We start from the raw sequence: 23,416 nt of genomic DNA on the forward strand, positions 1-23,416 counted from the left end.
TCTTGGGCTCTGTAGTACCTTTCCTGATCTGCAGTATATTTTCTCACTGAGTTTCTAATCCTGTGTTTTTAAACAACTCTCAAGCATCTTGAAGAGATTTGACCCTCTTGACTTTGGCTTTCAACTTCCTTTTTTTAAGCAATACTCTTATATTGGGTAAGTTTCCTTCTTTCAAGTTAACTGGTGAACTCTGTTGATTTTCTTGGCAATTGTTCATTTACATATAGATTAAATTTGGTAACATGATGGTCACCACTTCCAATTGGTTCAACCACGTCTCACAGCAGGTCCTGGGCATGAAGTGCAGTGTCGATACCACCTAGTCTGCTCCATGGCCAACTGTTCTAGGCTACGGTCATTTAGGGTATCTAGAACTTTAACTTCTTTGTTGAGACTGCAACACATGCATAGCCAGTCTATGTGAGGGTAACCGATGTCAGCCATTACTGTCATTTGTCCCCCTCAATTCTTCTCAACTCCTCCTCACAATCAGCTCTGGAGATCCTGACCCCATTTAATGCCAAGGCCTTGAAAACTGCTAGAAGCATTAGGAGATGTAAGCCAGGAACCATCTGTGTGCGGCAAGAAACTCCTGTGCTTGATTGAGACAGAAAGCACCATTTGTATAACTGATTTCTGTGTCCATTTCATTTCTCATTGCCTCAGAAAATGAAGCTAGTAATTAAGATACAATTTTGATCATGCTTAATAAACTTTGGTGTCTTTTATTACATTTCACATGTGTGAGAGACTATTATAGATACCCCTAGGTAACTCAGGCAGCTAATTTTGTTACTAAAAAAAAGTCTGTTTTACATTCTTTGCAATAAAATGTAATTGCATTTTCTTTTGCCTGTGCCTAGAATATGTCTCCTACACAGACATCAGCAGAGGAAGCTGCTTTGTGGATAAAAATACTTCCAGCCCACTAGCCCAGCATTTTACAGGAATTGCTACTTTAAAATATAGGTTCAAAAATATCACATGTTCCCACAGAAACAGCGAGAGCAAGTCAAGGGCTTCTGAATGAGCAAGGAACGAGGGAATTGCCTCCAGCAACAACTTTGTGGCAGGGCACGACTTTGAAAACCTTTGAAAACCCACCAGGCAACTGGGGGCAGGTGTTTGAATGTGAGGGAATTTCCCTAGGACAGGGGTGTCAAACTCAAATTCATCGGGGGCCGCATCAGCAGTTTGGTCACCCTCAAAGGGCCGGTTGTATCTGTAGGACTATGTGTCCACTCTTTATTATCTTATTGTCACTGCATTCAATTATTACTGTTTTTTGTAATAATGTAAGTAATAACTAGCTCTGAAAGCAGAAACATAGTCAGAATAATGGCAAGTAGATATTCAAATGTACAATTATTGTACAATTTATTGAAAAATGATTTTTGGTAACTGCACTGGGTGGTAGAGGCTCGCTAGGGTTTCATGCAGGACCTTTGCAGAGCTACTAGTACCTGGAGATGCTGGGTCCTTCTGCATGCAGGACAGATGTTCTGCCAGTGAGCCACCACCCTTCACCAAAGGGACTGGCTGAGGTTGACTCACTGGAGCTGCTCTCCTGGTTCCAGCGTTTAAGGGCCAGAAGTATAAAGCAGCATCCTATGTTTCTGAGGAGAGGGAGAGGGAGAGGAGGCTGCTCTGGCCGCCTTTCTAACCCCCCCCCCCGCCCCAGCTGTTTGTCGGCGCTTTGTCGCATGGCGCTTCAGCAGCAAGGTCCCGCTGGCTGGGGCGCTCGGCGGGCCACATGACGAGGTCTGGTGGGCCGGATTTGGCCCCCGGGCCTTGTGTTTGACACCCGTGCCCTAGGAGCTTAGGAGCTGGAAGGTGTCTTGATCTTGTCCCCAACAGGAGCTGGGGCTGTCGAGGGAGCAGCTAGCCCAAGGATGGAGAACCTTCAGTCCACCAGGCTGTTTTTGCCAAACCATGGCCACCTGCCCCACCTCTGACACCACATGAGGGACAGGCACGGGTGTAGCTCCAAGGGAACCTTTCGGAGATTGAGCTCTCCACAGTTCCTTTGCAAGTGGGATTCATTGACAGACAGACAGTGCTTGTGAAGGCAGACTTCCAATGCCAATCCATCCATTGTTTTTGTTCATTTGCAGGCACAATTTGGTGAGCAAGCATCATCATCATCATCATCAAACACCCACCCCTTCCTGACACTCCAAGTGCCTTTGCGTGTGCCAGGGGCCAGAGTGGATGCCCCCTTGCTCAACCTGGGGCTGCAACACCATTTCCCAGCAGAAAGCACCCCCTGGAAGGAGGAGCTGGGAGAAAGTCGGGAGTGGGAGTAAGCTGCTGGGCTAATGCCCTTCCCCAAGAGGGGGCTCAACATCTGCCTGGCATCCTATTCAATGGCAGAGTTTGAGGGGACAAGGAAGCCCATGCTGGGTCAGAGGGAGGAGATAAAGGAAGGGGAGGGCCCCACAGAGTCGAGGTGCAGGACAGCCGTGGCTGCCACTCCCCCCCCTTCCAGCTCAGCAGCCAAAGCTCCCCCACCCCCCTTTGAGTGCTGCTGGGGAAGCCAACTGATGGCCAGTTATGTCAGACAAGGAACACAGGAGCTGAGAGATCTCATGCTTTAATAGACACAAAGGAAATCACAAAGGAGGCGGCCAAATGCCTTAGGAATTGCAATAAAAATATGAAATTCTTTTTACATGGTAAACTTCGTAATATAAAAAGTTTAATGCTGTCTGGAAACGGGAGTTTTAATTTACAAAAAAGTCCTTATAGGCCAAACATGGCAAACGCTGCATAAAGATCAGAGTGCAGAGGACCAGCCAGCATTGGACAGGGAGGGAGGCAGCAGGTGTCTTTGTGTGTGTGTGCCAGGATCCTCCCCACATTCCCGGGAACAAGAGCCCCACCTCACAAGATCACATGACCAAGGGGCAGAGTAGATGGACCACAAGCAGGTGGGGGGAGGGGGCTTTGGAAACCATCCTCCCACCCCCCACCCCCGGTACCTTTCAGTTCTCCAGCCTGACCCTAGATTGGGCAAGGGCCTTGGCACAGAGGGGAGTGGGCAGCATGCACTGGCCAGCTCTGGGCCCTACGAGACCATTGCCCAGGTGGCTCAGCGACCTCTGCAGCCTGGAGTCAAATGGAAGGGCCCTCTCTTGGCAGGGTGTGTGAGAGAGGGGGGGGTACTTGTACGTGGCATCACACCGAACGCTTATTGCTCACTGTGAGAAGCAGTGTTGTCACTCAGACATGCACAAACACAACAAGGAGGACGACGAACGAGGACAGATTCCTGGAGGACAGATTCCTGGGGTGCAGAGATATGATGTTTCCTGAATTTCCCCATATAAGTGACAAACCTGGTCGATTCCTCCTCACGGGGAGCAGAGGAGTGAAGTGACAGCCAGGGTGGGGGCAGAGGGGTGAGGCTTTGCTGAACGTGGAACTTGAGGCCTAAGGGGCCCTGCAGGGAGCCCCATCTCCCCCCCCCCAAGGGCAGAACCAGCACTCTGGGAAGGCTGCAGCGCCTGGCACCACCAGGAAGGGGGCGGAGGAGGGTGGCGGCCCATGAAAGCACCATTGCTTAGACTTCTGCCTAAGAAGGAAGGAAGCACAGAAGCTCTGCAGGCTGCAGGGAGGGGGGCTACAGGCCCTCCCCAGATTGGGAAGGCTGGCTGCAGAGTGGCTTTGCATAGGGTAGACGAAGAGCAATGGGTGCTCCCGAGAGCTCACACCCACAAGGGAAGAGGCTGGGCCTTGGGGGGACCAATGGGCAGGACTCCCAAGGGCCACTTCCTTCAAAGGTTGGGTTCCCACTGGTGGGCAAGCGGCCTGCTGGGATCTGCCCTGTCTTTCCACTCAATGGCTTCTGCCTAGACGAAGGCTCCCCCCCCTCCCCTTGCAGCTGCATAGCTTGGAAATGCTAAGAAAGAAAACAAAAGAAAGGAGAGGAACCCCAAGACTTGTTCCCCCTGTGCCAGCAACCCCTGCACCACGGCACTTCTGCCTTCAGAAACCCAAAGCCCCTGACACAGTAATAGGGATGTTGGGGGGGGGAGGTGGGGAGAGGAGCAGGGGGGCCTCTCCTTTGTGCTTGGGAATGCGGAGCCTGGTGTCTGACCCAAATCAGGTGAGCAAAGAAAAGCCCCCAGGAGCAGGGAGGGGGGCTGCTTCTTTCTGGCGAAGGGAGGGAGGCCTGGTGCCAGGTGGGGTGCTCTGGACCTCCAGGCCAGCAGCTGCCAAGTGAGGGCTGCTTCCAGGGTCGCGTCACTGGTTGCAAAGGACAGAGCCTGCTGTGGTTTGACTCTGCACCAGCTCCAGCACCCAAGGGTTCCACCTGCCTGTCCCAGCCAGACAAGGTCTCCAGGTGGGGTCTGGTCATCCCAGAGACAGACCCCTGGGGGGCCACAAGACCACACTTGCATCTCCCAGAAAAGGGCAATGCCAGCCCGCTTCTAGCAACCCACCTCCCCAGAAGCATCAAAAGAGAGGCTTGTACCTCTTCACCATAGAAAGTTGTGTGTGGCTCTTGCCTGCTAAAACACCCTCCTCCCATTCATCCTTGGCGACTCTGGATGCTGGTATCCAGCACCCAGGGGGGCACTGAGAGGAGGCAAGCTGCCAGCTGGCACCGATCCACAGCTCTGGCCTCTGCCCAGGCAGTTCACTGAGCACCTGGATCCACCTCTGCCCACCCCCTCCCAGCTCGTTGCCCGAGGTTCTGCCTCATCCAAGGAAATGGGCGAGGCCAAGGCCCTAGGCTCCTGGCCCGCAGAGTAGGTGGCCAGGGGGCTTCAGCACTTGGAGGAGGGGAAGAACCGTCCTGGCGACAAGAACTTGTAGCCATTCCCAGAGGGCAGCCGTGCAGGGCGCCCAGGGCCTGGGGTGCTGGTGGGGCATGGGGCCTGTGCCGGGGGGGCCAGGGGAGTGGTGTGTCCATTGGGGGCAGCCCTCTGAGGGGAAGAAAGTGGCCGAGGGGCAGATAAGTCCTTCAGCTCCAGTTTGTCGGCCCCTTCCTCCTTGCCGTGCCGTGGAGACAAGTTCAGCAAGCTGAGGACGTCCCTCCTCCCCGAGGAGCTCCGGAAGATCTTGAGGGGCCCCGTGGGGTGCTGAGGGGCATTTTGCCAGAACATCTTCAGGTTGTGGATGGCCTGCACCTTCTCGTCGATGGCGGCCATCTTGAGTTTGTCAAGGGAGGGGGCGTCGGCAGGGCTGGAGCGGGCAGAGCTGGCAGAAGAGTAGGAGAGAGCCGGCGAGGGGGTGCTGCCTGCCGGGGAGTGGTGCCCTGAGCTGGGGGAGGTGTTCCTGGGTGACTTGGAAATGTGGGTGCTGTAGGGGGAGCTGGGGTATTTGAGCCGGAAGGGGGAGGACAGCAGAGGCTGCTGCTCCCCGGGCAGCAACACCCCCTGAGGCTCGGAGCTGGGGGATGGCTGGCTGCTGTGGGAGCCAGCCCCTTCCTCTCGGTTGGATGCCTCGGAGGTTGTGGGGCTGCTATAGCCAGAGCTGACTTTCTGTAGGGAGGAGCTCCTGGCGGGGGGCTTTGGCCGGAGGGGGGCAGGGGAGGCCTGGCCCTTGTGGCCAGAGCACTGAGGCCTGCTGAAGGCGCTGGTCTCTGAGGAGCGGAAGGAGGAGGCACGCCCCGTGGGCAGCAGGGGGGCTCTGGGGAGGGGGTCTAGGCTGCTGCTGCGGCTGCTGCTGCTCTGTGTCAGCTGGCTGCTGCGCTGCAGCTGCTCCACGGCCAGGAGGTGGCTCTGCGTCTCCTCCAGGATCTTCTGGGCCAGCTCGCGAGGGTCCAGCGGTGCCGCATTCTCCTCCTGGGACTTGACGGTGCTGTCTGTCTCAGTGCTGGACTGGTCCGACTCACCAGTGTCTGAACTGGCCAGTTTCCCAACTTTTTGGAAAGGGGAGTTTGGGCTGGGAATAAGAGTCATTTTCACAGGGGAGTTGGGAGAGCTGACACTCCCCTTGGAACTGACCGAGACCACAACACCTCTGCCTTTACGAGTCCGGGAGGGACTGTGGTCAGGGGAAAAGAGCCCCTGCCTTCTGTCCTGGTAGGTCGCCAGAGGCTCATTACTGATGATAGAGAAGCCTTCATACTCCTCGTCTTCTTCCTCCTTGCTGGGGACAGCACTGCCTGGAGACGAGAGCTGTCCGTGGGGCAGGGCAGCCCTTTGGGGATAGGCGTTCTTGGGCCTCTCAGGGTCCAGGCGCCCCCTGGAGCCGCCCCCTTCCACCACGCCACACTCGGGCTTGGAAGCAAAGCTGATGGAAGACGTGATGGAGTTGAGACTGTAGACTGAGATGGCGTCGGAGCCCAGGCTGTCGGGGCATGTCGGGGAGAAGGGCGGGTTCTGGTAGCCCAGCGGCCCAGGGTTGGAGATGGACTGAGCAGAAGCCAGCGACTCGAGGGAGGAGGAGCTGTCCAGGCTGAGTCGTTTGGGGAGCTCCGTGGAGTCTAGAGAAAGCAGAGAGGGGCCATGAAAGCTGAGGAGCCAGCAGGAGTGCTCCCGGGGCTCAGGACTTGCTCCCGGGCCCCCAGAGAGGAACAGCCTCAAGCACTCTTACTGGGGTTGACCCACTGGAGCCAAGCTGTGAGTCCCCACGGCTCACCACTCAGGAACCCCCCACGGGCCACATGCTGCTGGATAGCACCCCCACCCCACCCCACCCCTCCTTTGAGTATCTCCAGCTGCTGCTGCCGCTTGTCCTGCCGGCCCCCCAGGCATGGTTGCCATTTGCCAAAAAGACCAGGCGCACTTCCAGAGCAACAGCTGAGCCAAGGAGCAGTGGCAACCAGCCCTCCTTTCCCAGCCCCTTGGTGCCCCATGCAGGAAGCTTGTGTTCCCATGCCCACCACCCCAGCCACTAGGCGCCCCTTTCGCAGGCAGAAGCCTCACCAAAAAGCGAGAGAAGAGTCTGCAGAGCAAAGTGCATCGTCCGGCGGCTGGCCTGCTTGCCTGTCTTCAGGATCACCTCCTCCTGGCCAACTTCACACAGGTCGAAGCCTGCAAGCAAGACGCAGCTTAAGGCCGGGAGCCCACAGGGAGGGGCTCAGTGGGCAGCCCCTGGAGTAGGAGGACCTGTCCTGCCTCCCTCCCAGCTGGCACCCCAAAGACACACAACCCCCCGCTTTACCTAGAGCTGCCAGGAACTCGTGGCAGCCTGGCAGTCGCCAAAGCTGGACGCTGATGGAGACCTGGATGGGGGCCAAGGAGAAATCTTGCTCCTTCTCTCCCACCTGGAGCTGCACCAGGACTTGATGGAGCTGGAGCGCAGGAGGGGGAAGAGGAAGGAGAAGTTAGAGGCAGGCCAACCCAGCTCGACTCTTCTCCCCCTCCCCAGCCCCTTCCTCTCTGGAGGAAGGAAAGAGCAGGGACATGGTGGAAAGCAAGGCAGCTGCTGTTGAAAAGGACACAAAGGAAGGAAGGAAGCAGAAGGCTGCCCTCCCCCGCCCCAGAACGCAGGTGCAGGAGGGGAAAGAGGGCTGAAGGGAGGGTTCAGATACTCACCATTCCTACCATATTTTTAACAGCCTTTTGGAAGCAGAAAGGAGGAGAGAGAGAGAGAGAGAGAGAGAGAGAGAGAGAGAGAGAGAGAGAGAGAGAGAGAGAGAGAGAGAGAGAGAGAGAGGTGTTTAGAGCCAGGAGAGGCTGTGCTCAGGCAGCAGCCTGATAGTGCCCCTTTGCAGCGCTCCTTGTCTGGCCCCAGTGATCACTGCCAGGGGAGCCTCCCGGGGGGGGGGGGTGACACGCCACTCACCCGGCTGATGAGCTGCTCTCCCGTCTCAGAGGCGGTGATGAGCTTGCAGAGGGCTTGGAGGGCAGCATTGGGCAAACCTGCCATGGAGAGAGGCAGAGAGGCCCATCATCCTGGGGGAAAGCCCCACCCTCACCCTCACCCCCCAGGCCCAGAGGGGCCCAGAGGCTGCCCTGCCATGCCCTGCCTCTGCCCAGCCTCACCCAGCAGGGACTGGAGTGTGGTACTGCACTGCTGGAGGCGGTCTCCGGGGTCTGCGGTGGGAAAGAAGACAGCTGCGGGGAGCCCACTGGCTGGGGGGTCCAGCCGGAAGCCCACCGCGGTCAGCAGAGCCTGCCAGCCTGGGATGCCGCCCACTTTGTTCTCCACACTCTGCTGGGAGGTGTACATGGAGTTGTGCTGCCCGCTGTGGATCCGTTGCAGGGACTTCTCAACCTATGTGGAAAGCCGAACGTGTGAGCTCCCTCCCGGCCCCCCCCAAGCTAGAGGGAGGCTCCTGGGGGGCTCCACATGCCCCACACCCGGCGTGAGCCCCCAGAGAAGCTCAAGGCTTGAGGTGCGCACAGCCGGCCCCTGCCTTGCCACTTGTCTCGCCACCCACATGCTCAGCTCCTCTGAGGCAGCGGCTGCACCCTCACCAGGTGGAGAAGGACCCGCAGGGCATCGCGGGCGCGCTCTGGGTGCTGCAGGATGTCGGTCAGGGCTTGGCCAACCAGAGAGGAAGGACTGTTCAGTTTCACGTCGCTCCCAATCAGCATGAAGCCTGCAGTGGGGACAAGTCTCACTCTCAAGGGCTGCCCAAGGCATTTTGGCACCCGAGGCAAACCACAAAATGCTGTCCCCCCCTGCCAGGGAACAAAGGGGGAGTGAAGGTGAACTGCTTTGGGAACAAGGTGAGGGCTATAAAATCACTTGAAGTGGGAATCAGAGGGCATCGTAGGGGCAAAAGCGGCCCACTTTGAATCACGCCAGGCTAGTGCTTAGACTTAGAGACTCCAAAAGGCTGCCCCAGCCATTTCTTCCCAAGGAGTGCAAGGAGAGAAGCAGCCCCTCCTATTCGCCAAGAGGCCCTTAGAGGCAGCAAGGGTGCTGCTGCAGAGGAGGTGACAGATCCAACCTCCAAGGAATGTGCCATCGTTGCCATTCCTTGGAGGTGAGATCTGCTGTACCTGTGGATCCTCACCTTGCCTCATGGATGGGCTGGCCATGCTCGCCTTGCACATGGTCTCAGGGGTAAGAGCCACCCTCTCTGACCCGCAAGCAAGGGCAGGACAGGGCAGGGGGAGCACCCAGCCCCCAAGCTGTGCCAGCGCCACCTTCTGCTCGTGTCATTCACAGCCGCAGTGACCTCCTGGTCTGGGTGGGCGCCATGTTCAGAAGCCTTCCTCACCTGCCCAGTTGGAGGGGTGGGCAAACTGCTTGCTGCTTTGCACCATCTTCATGGCCTCCCCCAGTGCTGCGCTGGCCTTGAGGCCGCCAAGAAGCGCCGTGTAGAAGCTGTGGACAAACAGCTTGGAGGCGGCCGTGGGCACTGGCCAGAGGGAAACCAGGACGCAGTGGGCGCCAGCCGCCAGGAAGGCTCTCGTCAGCCCAATCACACCGTCGGCCGTGACCTTGCCGTTGGACTCCTGGTAGGAGCCCAGCACCACGAGCTTGAGAGGCAAGCGCAGGTCCAGCACGTCGGCTGCCGTGAGCAGGAACTCCTGGAGGGGTGGGCAGTCGGAGATGCTCTCTGCGTCGCTGGTGTCGTCCTGCATGCGCAGAGACTCTGGGATGGTGTAGGAGTTACCAAAGGCACCTTTACTGCCGGCTGCCAGGCTCTCGGCGTTGGGCGTCAGGACCAGGGCGGCCAGCTTCCACGAGACGTGGGTGGCGAAGTGGGCGCACTCAGCCTGGGCTAGGGCGCTCATCACCCGCTCCTTGGTGGCCATGCTGCCCACCAGGGGCTGGCAGCCCAGCAGCTCCGCGACTGCATAGGCCTCCTCCTCGGCAGAGGGCATGGGCCCCCACAGCCAGCGGTCCATCACCGAGGGGGGCAGCTTGGGGTTGCCGATGACGGCGGCCATGGCAGGGGAGCTGCCGTACGCTGAGGGACTCTTCTTGGCCTGGCTCTGGAAGGGCAAAAGGAGAGGCTGCGTCACTTTCCCCCCCAGGGTGGGACTGCTCACACCAGCGAGCCCCGCACAGGGAATGCCCGACCACGGGGCCAACTCCCTTGCCCCCTCGCTGCCTCCCAGCTGGGCACTTGCACCCTCTATGTGCTGCTGTGGCCTGGCAGGTCCTTAGTTGGCGCTGTTGGCTGGCCTGCTCTTTCTTCTAGGGTGGGGGGCATGGGCAGTTGCACACAGGCATGGCATGGCAAAGTGGGCCAGCAGCTGTGGGGTGGAAGGAGGAAGAACGGGGGACAGACCCAGGGTTTTACCTTCTTGCCACTGGAACAAAAGTGGCTTGGGGGGGGGTCACAAGAGGGAGGTGGGGATGGGGGGTAGGACTCCCTGCTGCTATGGGACAGCAATGGGGATGGCTCTGCCCCACCAGTCTCCCAGGGCCCAGAGGACGCGGAGGAGAAGTGGGGGCTCAGGCAGCCTACCTTGGCGCTGGGGTTCAGGGCGCGGAGGGAGGGCACTGCAATGAGGCTGAAGCGCTCGTACAGGTACTCGTTGGAGGAGCTGCCCTTGAGGAGCGCAAAAGGGATAAGATACAGCTCCCCTTCCAGCACCAGGACAAGCTGCCGGTGGCGGCCGACCGGCCCACTGGAGTGCATCAGGCCCTGGGAGGGAGGGAGGAAGAGAGAGGTGGGGGGGGGGGAGAAGAGAAGGAGGAGGAGATCTTTTGGAACACACACACACACAGGAACACACCTGACCTTCCTCCCAAAGGTGCCTTGGGTGGCACAAAACAAACAAAAGCCCTTCAGAATTATTAAAACCGACAAGAACAATTCAAACAGCACCCTCACAGCCAAGTTCCACAACTGCCAGGCTGAGCTGCATTTTCCTCCTGCACATGCCCCCCCCCACTGCCACCCAGAGAGCCCAGCTGCCCACACCAGAGCAAGACCAAGGGGAGAGGGGACTCAGGTAAGTGGCTAACAAAAGACCCCAAGTCCCCGGAGAAGAAGGTCTGGGGAGAGAGGCAGAGCCACCCGCTTCTCCTGCCTGCCTGCCTGCCCAGGACTCTCCCTGACAAGACGCCACCACCACAGCAGGTGCCCAGGAGTCGGAAGGCAGGAAAGACTTCAGCTCTGTGCTTCTCCTTTCTGGAGCAGGACAAAACTGGTGACCAACTAGGTTTCATTTACCCTCACATCAGGCCAAAGAGGAGGAACTCCAGAAAGGGAAGCCACCCCACCTCACCCCACCAGGACCCTCTTGCAACCCCCCCCCCAGCCCCCCACTCCTGTTTCCCAGCAGTGTCCAGGGGGTCCTTGCTATCCCAAGGGAGGCACTGCCCAGGACTTACCCCTTCCATGGGCCCAATCAGCAGGTCATAGAGGGAGCGCAGGGGGGACTTGCTGAAGGAGCTGAGCCGGCGGGGCAAGGAGGAAGAGGAGGAGGAGGAGGCTTCCTTGGTTGGGGACGCTGGGCCTCCTCCGCTGAAGAGGCTGCTCATGCTCTGGCAGCTCCTGTGGAGAGCGAGAGGGAGAGAGTTGCAGGTCTAGAACCCCAGCCCCTCCAAGCTCCAGCTCCTGCCGAGTCTGGCACACACACCCCAAAAGCCCCGCAGAAGTGGAGGGCTCTGCAGCCCCTCCTAAGGTGCCCATTGACACGGGCTGGAATGCAACAGGAGGCAAGGGCTGGGGGGCAGATCAACCCAGTGCCAGGACCCCCATTAGCCCATGCCCCACAGCATTGGCACAACCTCCATGGGGTCACATTTTGCAACTGAGCACAAGTGGCTGAGTGAAGCAGCCAGTCGCCAGCTTTGACTTGGGGAGAATGGCATGAGTCCACTTCAACAGCAGCTGAAGCCCCAGTTGGCAGGAACCTGCAGGATGGAGGCAGCTCCCTCTACGCCAGCCGGCTGGCCCATGCCAACCACAGCAGATCCCTTCAGTCTGCCCCACAAGCTGAGCGAGAATCAAACATAGAGCAACATGCGACTATACATGGGAATGCAATGTCAATTCTAAAAGAACTCTTTATAATGTCAATAGGGCAGCAAATGATAGTATACAATATAGACAACTCATAGAAGATACTCTTCAATACATAAGTAATAAAGCAGGGTTCAAAAGTCTATGAAAGTCTCTGCTGGTCACAACTAAAAAAGTCAATTGTTGAAAATCAAATAGGAAAGTAAGTGGTATAATGTTCCCACGATGCTGTATAATAAGCTGACAAGATGAACAGTGTGTTTAATAGATTACTGTGTTTTATTTTTCTGTTGGAAGCTGCCCAGAGTGGCTGGGGAAACCCAGCCAGATGGGTGGGGTATAAATATTATTATTATTATTATTATTATTATTATTATTATTATTATTCCGGATAATTCACTGTTTCGTCATTACTTCATCAGCAAAGTCGTGGGTGTTAGAAATATATTCATTGACCCATCTATCATAAGAATGAATGCATACAGAGGAACAGTGCTCATAAGTCTATGTAGACACTGCAGACAAACCCACAACTTTGCTGATGAAGTAATGACGAAACAGTGAATTATCCAGAAATACTGTTCATCTTGACAACTTATTATACTTCAGCATCGCTGGAAAATTATACCACTTACTTTCCTATTTGATTTTCGACAATTGTTGCTCTATGTTTGATTCTCGTTTGCATTGCAACACAGGGATCTGTTTTGTATTTCCACAAGCTGAGTGAGCTTGCTGGCACGGGGCAGGGAGGAGGTCAATCTCCTAAGCCCTGGCTGGAGAGGGGGCACCGGGCACTGCCCTCTCCCTCTGCTGCTCCCCCTGCACCTCTTTCCCCAAAGGGCCCAGACTTCATGGCTGCTCACCACACGGAGATGAGTTTGAGATGCAAGAGGAGGAAGCAGCATAGGCTCTGAACAGCCAGCAGGGGGCAGCAGCTCTCCACCTTCCTGCCTTGTTTGTGAGACCAAGAATTTATCCTAGGGACAGGTTGGGGGGGGGGCACAGCTTAATGAAGAGCAAGGGAGGCCTCGCAAGGTGCAAGGTAAGCACCTTCTTCCAGGCCCTGCAAGGTGCTGCTTCCCTCCCCACCCACTGTTTTGGTGCTGCCTTGGGACTCTCCCCAGCCTGCCCCCTTTGGTTCTGGCTGTGTCCAGCAACTACCAGTAAGCCACAGTACAAAGGTAAAATCCCCCCCCCACATCACTCTGCCTCTGCTCCCCTCCCAGAAGGGAATGTGGCCCTCAGGCTCAAGAGGCTCCTCATGGCACCCCCAACCCCCAGAACCTCTCCCTCCAGGAAAGCAGCAGGTCCAGCTCAGGACCCACAGAACTTTTGCCGCCAGGAAGGCACACGCAGAATGGAGATCTCGACGTGCCCCTTTGCATTTTGTTTTGCCATTTTTTGTTTTTCGGGGGGGGGGGGTTCTGTTGTCATAGGTATGAGCTTTCAAGTGCATGCACACTTCTTCAGATAGACGAAAGCTCACTGCCTCCATTTCTTCCCCTTCTATTTGCCAGGAGGTGATGGGACCAGTGGCCATGATCTTGGATTTTTTTATGTTGAGCTTCAGAACACATTTTGCGCTCTCCTCTTTCACCCTCATTAAAAGGTTCTTTAATTCCTCTTCATTCTGCCATCAAGGTTGTGTCATCAGCATATCTGAGGTTGTTGATATTTCTTCCGGCAATCTTAATTCCGGCTTGGGATTCATCCAGTCCAGCCTTTCGCATGATGAATTCTTCATATAAGTTAAATAAGCAGGGAGACAATATACAACCTTGCCGTACTCCTTTCCCAATTTTGAACCAGTCAGTTGTTCCATATCCAGTTCTAACTGTAGCTTCTTGTCCCACATAGAGATTTCTCAGGAGACAGATGAGGTGATCAGGCACTCCCATTTCTTTAAGAACTTGCCATAGTTTGCTGTGGTCGACACAGTCAAAGGCTTTTGAGTAGTCAATGAAGCAGAAGTAGATGTTTTTCTGGAACTCTCTAGCTTTCTCCATAATCCAGCTTGCACTTCTGGAGTTCTCGGTCCACATACTACTTAAGCCTGCCTTGTAGAATTTTAAGCATAACCTTACCGCAGTTGTGCGGTAGTTGGAGCATTCTTTGGCACTGCCCTTCTTTGGGATTGGGATGTAGACCAGGCATCTCCAAACTTTGGCCCTCCAGATGTTTTGGCCTACAACTCCCATGATCCCTAGCTAAGAGGACCAGTGGTCAGGGATGACGGGAATTGTAGTCCAAAACATCTGGAGGGTCAAAGTTTGGGATTTGCCTGATGTAGACTGATCTTCTCCAATCCTCTGGCCACTGCTGAGTTTTCCAAACTTGCTGGCATATTGAGTGTAGCACCTTGACAGCATCATCTTTTAAAATTTTAAATAGTTCATCTGGAATTTTCTCTTTGACATCTGGTGGGAGAGCGTTCCACAGGGTGAGTGCCACTGCCGAGAAGGCCCTCTGCCTGGTTCCCTGTAACCTCACTTATCGCAATGAGGGAACCGCCAGAAGGCCCTCGGCGCTGGACCTCAGTGTCCGGGCAGAACGATGGAGGTGGAGACGCTCCTTCAGGTATACTGGACCGAGGCCATTTAGGGCTTTAAAGGTCAAACCAAAATTTTGAATTGTGCTCGGGAACGTACTGGGAGCCAATGCAGGTCTTTCAGGACCAGTGTTATGAGGTCTCGGCGGCCGCTCCCAGTCACCAGTCTAGCTGCCGCATTCTGGATTAATTGTAGCTTCCGGGTCACCTTCAAAGGTAGCCCCACGTAGAGCGCATTGCAGTAGTCCAAGCGAAGGATAACTAGGGCATGCACCACTCTGCAGGCAGGTAGTCTGCAGGCAGGTAGGGTCTCAGCCTGCGTACCAGATGGAGCTGATAAACAGCTCCCCTGGACACAGAATTGACCTGCGCCTCCATGGACAGCTGAGAGTCCAAAATTACTCCCAGGCTGCGCACCTGGTCCTTCAGGGGCACAGTTACCCCAATCAGGACCAGGGAGTCCTCCACACCTGCCTGCCTCCTGTCCCCCACAAACAGTACTTCTGTCTTGTCAGGATTCAACCTCAATCTGTTAACCGCCATCCATCCTCCAACCGCCTCCAGGCACTCACACAGGACTCAGCCCAAACCCCCTGATGATCTCTCCCAGCAGCTGCATGTAGATGTTAAAAAGCATGGGGGAGAGAACGGAACCCTGAGGCACCCCACAAGTGAGAGCCCAGGGGTCTGAACACTCATCCCCCACCACCACTTTCTGAACACGGCCCAGGAGGAAGGAGTGGAACCACTGTATGACAGTTCCCCCAGCTCCCAAGCCCTCTAGATAGTCCAGAAGGATGTTATGGTCGATGGTGTCAAAAGCCGCTGAGAGATCCAGCAGAACTAGGAAACAACTCTCACCTTTGTCCCTAGCCCGCCGGAGATCATCAACCAGTGCGACCAAGGCAGTTTCAGTCCCATGATGAGGCCTGAATCCTGACTGGAAGGGATCCAAATGGTCAGCTTCTTCCAGGCGTGCCTGGAGTTGTTCAGCAACCACTCGCTCAATCACCTTGCCCAAGAATGGTAGATTTGAGACTGGGCGATAGTTGGCCATATAGGCCGCATCTAAAGATGGTTTTTTAAGAAGCGGTTTAATAACTGCCTCTTTCAGTGGGTCTGGGAAGGCTCCCTCGCAGAGAGAAGCATTCACCAACCCGCGAAGCCCATCGCCCAGCCCTTCCCGGCTAGCTTTTATAAGCCAGGATGGGCAAGGGTCAAGGAGACAGGTGGTTGGTTTCACTTGTCCAAGCAGCCTGGCCACTGTATTATGCTCAGTAACTGTCTAAAGTAATTGTTGTTCCTGAATAGGCTGGAATGAGGGGGAAAGCACAGTCCCCATCCATGTGGCTTCAAACAAAAACCCCAGGAGGTTTTACTTTTCTGCCCAAGCAATGTCTGAATGCCTGCTTCTGCCCCCACCCCACCCTGGACAGTCTTCTCCAAAAAAGAAAACAATGCCCGACCTGAAGAATATGGAGCAGATGATTCAGCAGGGGAAACACAGCCCAGAACAAGTAAGGAGGTAGTACAAGAATACTTGGCTTGTTTAGATGTATTCGAGTCTCCAGGGCCAGATGAACTACATCCAAGAGTATTAAAAGAACTGGCAGAGGTGATTTCTGAACCACTGGCAGTTATCTTTGAGAATTCCTGGAGAACAGGCGAAGTCCCAGCAGACTGGAGGAGGGCAAATGTTGTCCCTATTTTCAAAAGGGGGGGAAGAGAGGACCCAAACAATTACCGCCCAGTCAGCCTGACATCAATACCAGGAAAGATTCTAGAGCAGATCCTTAAGCAAACAGTCTGTGAGCACCTAGAAAGAAACTCTGTAATCACTAAAACTCAGCATGGGTTTCTGAAAAATAAGTCATGTCAGACTAATCTGATCTCATTTTTTGACAGAATTACAAGCCTGGTAGATGAAGGGAACGCTGTGGATGTAGCCTATCTTGATTTCAGCAAGGCCTTTGACAAGGTGCCCCATGATATTCTTGTAAAGAAGCTGGTAAAATGCGGGCTAGACAATGCTACCATACAGTGGATTTGTAACTGGCTTACTGACCGGACCCAAAGGGTGCTCATCAATGGCTCCTCCTCATCCTGGAGAGTAGTGACTAGTGGGGTGCCACAGGGTTCTGTCTTGGGCCCAGTCTTATTCAACATCTTTATCAATGACTTGGATGATGGGCTTGAGGGCATCCTGAGCAAGTTTGCAGACGACACCAAATTGGGAGGGGTGGCTAATACCCCAGAGGACAGGATCACACTTCAAAATGACCTTAACAGATTAGACAACTGGGCCAAAGCAAACAAGATGAATTTTAACAAGGAGAAATGTAAGGTACTACACTTGGGCAAAAAAAATGAAAGGCACAAATACAGGATGGGTGACACCTGGCTTGAGAGCAGTACATGTGAAAAGGGTCTAGGAGTCTTGGTAGACCACAAACTTGACATGAGTCAGCAGTGTGATGCAGCAGCTAAAAAAGCCAATGCAATTCTGGGCTGCATCAATTGGAGTATAGCATCTAGATCAAGGGAAGTAATAGTACCACTGTATTCTGCTCTGGTCAGACCTCACCTGGAGTACTGTGTCCAGTTCTGGGCACCACAGTTCAAGAAGGATACTGACAAGCTGGAACGTGTCCAGAAGAGGGCAACCAAAATGGTCAAAGGCCTGGAAACGATGCCTTATGAGGAACGGCTTAGGGAGCTGGGTATGTTTAGCCTGGAGAAGAGAGGGTTAAGGGGTGATATGATAGCTATGTTAAAATATATAAAAGGATGTCTTATAGAGGAGGGAGAAAGGTTGTTTTCTGCTGCTCCAGAGAAGCGGACACGGAGCAATGGATTCAAACTACAAGAAAGAAGATTCCACCTAAACATTAGGAAGAACTTCCTGACAGTAAGAGCTGTTCGGCAGTGGAATTTGCTGCCAAGGAGTGTGGTGGAGTCTCCTTCTTTGGAGGTCTTTAAGCAGAGGCTTGACAGACATATGTCAAGAATGCTTTGATGGTGTTTCCTGCTTGGCAGGGGGTTGGACTGGATGGCCCTTGTGGTCTCTTCCAACTCTGTGATTCTATGATACCCAATGGGGGTCTCAGCAGGCAGAAGCCAAGAGGCTAGAGAGAAGAAGGGTGGCTGGAGAGAGCCCCACGAGGAGGACAGGGTAGTGGCCCCCAGGTCTCTCCTCTTCCCTTCACCCTACCTGTTGAAGAGGTTGTTCCTGCTAACCATCCTCAGGAAGCCAGTGGGGTCTGAGGTGGAGTCCAGCTTGTGGCTCATCTCCTCAAACTGCTGGTCCATGATGTCTCCTGCCTCACTCTCAGTTTCGCTGCTGGCTGAGGCTCTGGCAGAGGAACAAGAGGCAGGAATGTCAGCAGGAACTGAGAGAACACTGGGGGGGGGGCGTCTGTGGTCCCAGCAGCAAGCAGGGCCCAGAGAAATAGCTGGGAAAACAACACTAAAGGAGCAGCTGTGGTGAGTTTTTGCTTTTTAAATTCCAGCTTGTTCCCTGCTTCCACCCCACCCCACCCCACCCCCGAAAAGTATGATGCTTTCCATCAGTCACAATTCAAAACCTCCCCTTCAGCACATTGGGGGTAATTTCAACTGCAGCTGCCCTTCTCAGAATGCAGCTGGCTTGACTGCCTTCATTTGGCCAGTACAGATCTATTAACAGAGCCCATCTGCATGCTACTTTCCTCCCAACACAGATCTCAGGGCAACCAACACTCCCGGGGGGCCGGGGCTCAGAGCTCTGGCCCGGCCCTTCCTGAGCAGGGGCTGCTCCCAGCCCTACTGGCATGACTGAGGAGCAGCAGAGCCACAAGCCCCCAGCAGCAGAGAACTAGGAGGCACATTGCAGGGGTGAGGAATCTTCCTGCTGCTGCCAGAAAGCTCACCAAGCCTTTGACTGGTAGGAAAGAAGAGGGTGGGGACTAGGGGAGGACGAGTGGCTTGGAAGGGAGCTTCTGCCTCTGCTGCAAAAGGGAGGCAGGTCTGTACCTCCCTCCTCCCCCTCTTCAGCTGGCCATGGAGAGCCCTAAGCCACCTCCGCTGCCCCCAATGAAGGGGACGGGGTGGGGAATGCAGCTGGCTCAAAGGCCTACGCATGCCAAGGCAGCAGCCTTTGCAGGCAGGCAGAGGCTCAGGATGGAGCAGGATCCAGAGATTTTCCTGCTCTTCATGGGACCTGAAGGCTCTGCAAGGACCAGGCTGCAGCCTCTGCACTCCAGGCAGGCTCTGGCAGCAGCTGTGAGGAAAGGAATCCCATTCACACTCTGCTCACAAATCTCCCCAATTGCCAGGAATCTTCCAAAGCAGCCTGCCTCCCTTCCTGCTGGAATACCGGTCGTGTTCCTGGGCTCCCTTGGCTCAAATCCTCACAGGCAATGCCTCCACCCCCTGGCAGCCCCAGGACCTCTTGACGCACTGCTGGAGAACTGCCTCAGCCAGGAACAATCCCCTCTGAGCCCGCAAGGGGAAGGGGCACTCTCCTGGGCGGCAGCTGCCAGGAGAAAGCTGCCCTCTTCTTCTTTCTCTGTGGTTCCTCTGCCCCTCAAGCCACCCCCACCACCCCACTTACCGCATGTAGTAAGAGTCCACGCCCAGCGCTTCCCGCACACCAGAGCTGAGGTGCTCCAGAGCTGAGCTGGTGACTGCCTGGAGGCTGGCAGTGTTCTCCTGGAAGTCTCCAGAGCCCTCAGCCGGGCCCTCGCCCAGGTAGCATTCGTGGAACTTCAAGATCCCTGAAAAGCACAGAGGAGTCCCCACATCAGGAGAGCCACAAGGGGCCAGAGCCACCACCACCTCCTCCTCCTCCTCCTCCCAAGACCTGCTAGATGGGCCCTTGTCCGTCTCTGCTGCAACTGGGCATGCAGAGGGAGAACGGCCTCTGCTCATCAGCCTGCAGGATGAGGCAGGAAGATTTAAAGCAAAAACACCACCTCGGTATTGAATACCTCAGTTATTCCCAACAATGAACAGGCAGTCAGGACACACACACCCCTCCCCGCAAGAAGGTCGTGCTGGGAAACGGCCCCCTTTCCTCTTCCTCATCTCCTGCATTTGGAGAGAATACGAGGAACTGACAATGGCATGGAAAGAGCGTTCTCCAGGGTGCAGCCAGGACCCCCACCCCCCTCACCCCTTGCTTTGCAACAGAGAGCCTTCCAAGAGGAAGCTGAACAAGTACTGCTAGGAGATGAGCCTCAGATAAGCCAGGATTTTGTGTCTTCAAGCAGCCCATAAAGGAGGTTTCTCAGAACCCAAATACAGGATGGTTCTATCAAAGGCTCCTCTGCCTGGCAAATGTTCCTGGTCCTGCTTCACCAGGCAAAACCAGAGAAAACGAGCCAGCGGGGGGGGGGGGGGGTACTGAGGCTAGGAGGTGGTGTGTCAGCAGGTGAAAACCCCCTCCTTCAGGGCGTGGCAGGGAACTCCACCTGCTCCACCTCCTCTCCATGGACTTTGAGCTACCTGCAAAGGAAGGCAGGTGAGCAGAGGAGAGCTTGCTTGGAAGTGGGGAGAGCAGAGCCTTTCAGCAATACGGAGAGGGGGGTCTCTCATCCCATGAGGGGAGGGCCCAAGCAGCCAAGGCAGCTGGGGAAGGCAGCAGAAGACCCAGAACCACACGGGCCCAAGTGGCAGCTTAGAGGGGCAGAGGTAAGAAATCAGAGAAGAATGGCAGGTGAAGTTTATGGATTATGCTGAAATGGCTAAAATGACCACAAGAGAAAAATTGGGAAGACCAAATTTTTAATAATGGGGAAAATTTATAACTTATCTTAAAAACCATTGTAAACAGTTAAAATTTTTAGTAGGGTTGGAATAGCACTTGTAGTTTAAGGTTGATTCTGGACATAATGGAAGAAGTCAAGGGTGTGGATTATCATAAAAGATGTGGGAGGAACTGATGAATAATAGGACCCACATAGGGGAGGACGGAAGTCCAGGAGATTCCCTCGAATCTTGTTTTTATGATTTATGTTTGATGATAGATCTCTGTAAAATTTAAGTTGGAAAATCAAATAAATAAATAAATAATCAGCAGAAGTACCTGGAGGGGCTGGGAGGAGCCAGAGACAGCGGCGGGTGAGGCAGATCAGCTGAGAGAAGAAGGCGAGGGCAGATGGAAGAAGCAGAGGAGGACGAGTTTGCAAGCTGTGGCTGGTCCCGGAACAGGGTTGCCAGTTGGGAAGGTGCTGCACTGGCGGCCAAGATCCAGCCTGGCCAAATCAACGGTGCCAGTCATGACCTATAAAGCCCTCTGTGCCTTGGGAAGAGCCCCTCTCCATTCTCCGCTGGCCTATGTGTGAAGGCCTGCTTGGATGGTAAAGAGGGTGTCTCGTGGCCAGGAGGGATCCGTTCTGTGTGTGTGAGGGAGACCCCCTTGATGGAAGGCCCTTCCCCTCTGAGAAATGCTCCTTTTTATATTTCAACACCAATGAAAACGCACTTCTTGGCTCAGGCATTTGCAGGTCCCCCTCCTCACTCCCAGATAGGGACTCCTCTGCACTTGTTTTTTGTCGCGCTAGGTTATTGTGCTGGTCAGTGATATGTTTTAAGAGAGCATATTTTTATAAGGAAAATAAAAAGCCCGGTGGTTGGGCTAGCTGCTGAAGTGGAGAATTGGTTCTGTACCGAGCCCATGTGAAGGGACCATTATTTCTTACTCCTCATCAAACAACTACTTGCTGTTTTACAGAATAAATTCCTGTATGCATCCTGGTCTGAGGCATTCTCAGATAACCTCTCTCACCCCAAGAGCAGGCTTTGATTTAAACAGTCCAGCTGATAAAAGGAGATCCCGGGTGCTCTCCCATGGTGACTCAGCTGGTGATAGCAGCGGCAATTTATATTTGATGAAGATTCATTAAGGGGAGCCTGGGCTCAAGGGGCCAGTTGTGTAGCTAGCCCACGGCCTCGAGGTCGCCCCTTTCTCCTGCACCAGGCAGTCAGGGCCGCCTCTCTCTCTCTCTCTCTCTCTCTCTCCCCACCTCCCACCCCCCTCTCTTTCCAGATGTGCTTTGCAGGCTGATGGGCGGCAACTATCAAATGATGCCCTGAAAGAGCCTCTGTGATTACAGGCCCTGCTTTATTAGATAATGAAGAGCAGCTGTTGGGGGGGAAATCCCTTCCCAGAGTAGGGGGGTCCCTCCCCACTAATCCCACCACTTCTCCCAGCTGATCCCACTGAGCCCTCTTTGCTGGCTTGCAATTGGGTGGATAAAGTGCAGAAGGGGAGGCGGGGGCTGCCCATCCCTGCTCTGCCGAACCTACTTCAGGGAAGCACAAAGCAGAGAGGTGTCACGAAGCTCTTGCTGCTCAGCTGCTGGGCTCAGACTCTCCCTAGCAGCCAGCCTGGCCAAGGGAGGGCAGCAGGGGGAGCAGCCAGACCCTTGGCTCTGCTCCTGGGTCTGAGCAGCCAAGGGCTCCTGCAGGCTCCCTCTCTCCAGATTCCCCTCACAAATTTGTCCCCTGGCCCTACTTTCCTCCTCTGCCCGCCAGTGGGGCAGATCAGCTGCAAGGAGGAGGCAGTCACAATTCACCCCTGTGTCCGCCCCTCGCTGAGTGAAGACCCAGGAGGCCCCAGGGCTGGGTGATATTTCGATATATCGTCCAAAACCGATTCAAAGTCCATATCGTGATATCAGTTTCATCATTTTTAACCTGGCAATATATCACAAATCTTGATGTGTGTTTGTGTGCACTATGCAAAAATCCCGATGCCTCTCCATAGCTCCATCCTTATTTCAGATATCGTGATATATCGGTATATCGTGATGCTTAGCTGGTGGTATCCTCTTCTTCTTCTTCAACTAGAGCACTCGCAGGCCAGTGTTTCCCAGTTGTCTGTGCGTATACATTTTTTTAGATTTCTCTTGAGAGTCTTTAAACCTCCCTTTTTTTTTTACCACCAGCATTACACTATCCATTTTTAAGTTCGGAATAGAGTAGTTGCTTTGGAAGACAATAATCAGGCCTCTGCACAACATGATCAGTCCAATGAAGTTGATGTTGAAGAATCATTTATTTGACACTGGTGAGTTTTGCTTCTAGTACACCAAAGTGCTGCACCAACAAACACAAAACAATTCCCTCTGCAGCACCACAAATCCAACTCAATGGTGTAATGTTGGAAAGTGTTGATCACTTCTCCTACCTGGGCAGTTATCTTTCCACAAGGGCTGACATTGATGCCAAAATCCAGCATTGCCTGAGCTCTGCAAGTGCGGCTTTCTCCCAACTGAAGCACAGTGTGTTTGAACTGGTGATATATCCCGATGTTGAAAAGCAGATATATCCCCCAGCCCTACCTGGCACTCCCCCCCCCTGTGACTTACCTGCCCCAGGAGCCAGGAGCCAGCTGTAAAGGTGCCCTGCTGCCAAGGAATAGTACAGAACCAGCCCCCGCTGCCCGTTCACTACTTCCAGGACCTGATCAACCGTCACGGGGGAATAGGGGTCCGACTCCTGCTGGCCTGTCTGACGCTCCACCAGCAGGTCAGCGAAGGCTCTTGTCCGGCCTCTCTCCGCCACGGCCAGAGCCTCGTCGTGGTGCCCTGTGGGGAGGAAGGAGCCGGAGCCACACGTGAGGCCTGACACGCTTAAGGAACGAGAGGGTAAGGAGAAACCTGCCCTCCCCACCTACGGCACTGCTAAATCTGCACCCCCCTCCCCCCAGGCCCAGGGCAGGAAGATCTGTCCCCAATGCCCACCTCCCCCTCTCTTACCTAGGCTCACCAGCACCCGCTGCAGGGCCTGGTAGGAGGATGTCTGGAGGTCAAAGAGGGAGAGCTTGTAGTCTGTGCTGAGCTGCACCTCCTGCCGGATGGTCTCAAAGAGAGCGGAAGCCCGGTAGAGCTGTGGGGCAAGGGGGAGGGGGCAGCCCGTCAAGCAAAGGCAGAATCCTGAAGCTCAGCTGAGCTGCCCAAATCAGGACTGCCAAGGGCGGATGGGGAACCACGGAGCATGGCGCATGGATCATCCGGGATCATCTGCAGGGGGTGAGGGACCTCCTCCCC

General features: G+C 54.9%; 1 protein-coding gene across 3 annotated transcripts in view; it reads right to left on the reverse strand.

The window, feature by feature from the left end:
- Positions 1 to 2,577: 2,577 nt before the first annotated feature.
- The window catches only part of TTC28 (tetratricopeptide repeat domain 28), a 126,764-nt gene continuing 105,925 nt past the window's right edge, over positions 2,578 to 23,416 (reverse strand). For 2 of the 3 annotated variants that reach the window (XM_035099244.2, XM_035099247.2), the window contains 14 exons: positions 23,126 to 23,255; positions 22,736 to 22,954; positions 18,976 to 19,138; positions 17,596 to 17,736; positions 11,200 to 11,362; positions 10,328 to 10,507; positions 9,128 to 9,848; positions 8,376 to 8,500; positions 7,941 to 8,172; positions 7,741 to 7,817; positions 7,491 to 7,514; positions 7,117 to 7,246; positions 6,879 to 6,986; positions 2,578 to 6,436 (listed from right to left, as the gene is read on the reverse strand). In XM_035099244.2, coding sequence (XP_034955135.1) covers positions 4,773 to 6,436; positions 6,879 to 6,986; positions 7,117 to 7,246; positions 7,491 to 7,514; positions 7,741 to 7,817; positions 7,941 to 8,172; positions 8,376 to 8,500; positions 9,128 to 9,848; positions 10,328 to 10,507; positions 11,200 to 11,362; positions 17,596 to 17,736; positions 18,976 to 19,138; positions 22,736 to 22,954; positions 23,126 to 23,255 — 4,077 coding nt within the window. In that variant the 3' untranslated portion in view covers positions 2,578 to 4,772. The remainder of the gene's footprint in view (positions 6,437 to 6,878; positions 6,987 to 7,116; positions 7,247 to 7,490; positions 7,515 to 7,740; positions 7,818 to 7,940; positions 8,173 to 8,375; positions 8,501 to 9,127; positions 9,849 to 10,327; positions 10,508 to 11,199; positions 11,363 to 17,595; positions 17,737 to 18,975; positions 19,139 to 22,735; positions 22,955 to 23,125; positions 23,256 to 23,416) is intronic. The other variant, XM_035099245.2, reaches the window with a different exon arrangement.

Source organism: Zootoca vivipara, chromosome 17, assembly GCF_963506605.1.
Source record: "Zootoca vivipara chromosome 17, rZooViv1.1, whole genome shotgun sequence".
NCBI lineage: Eukaryota > Metazoa > Chordata > Lepidosauria > Squamata > Lacertidae > Zootoca > Zootoca vivipara.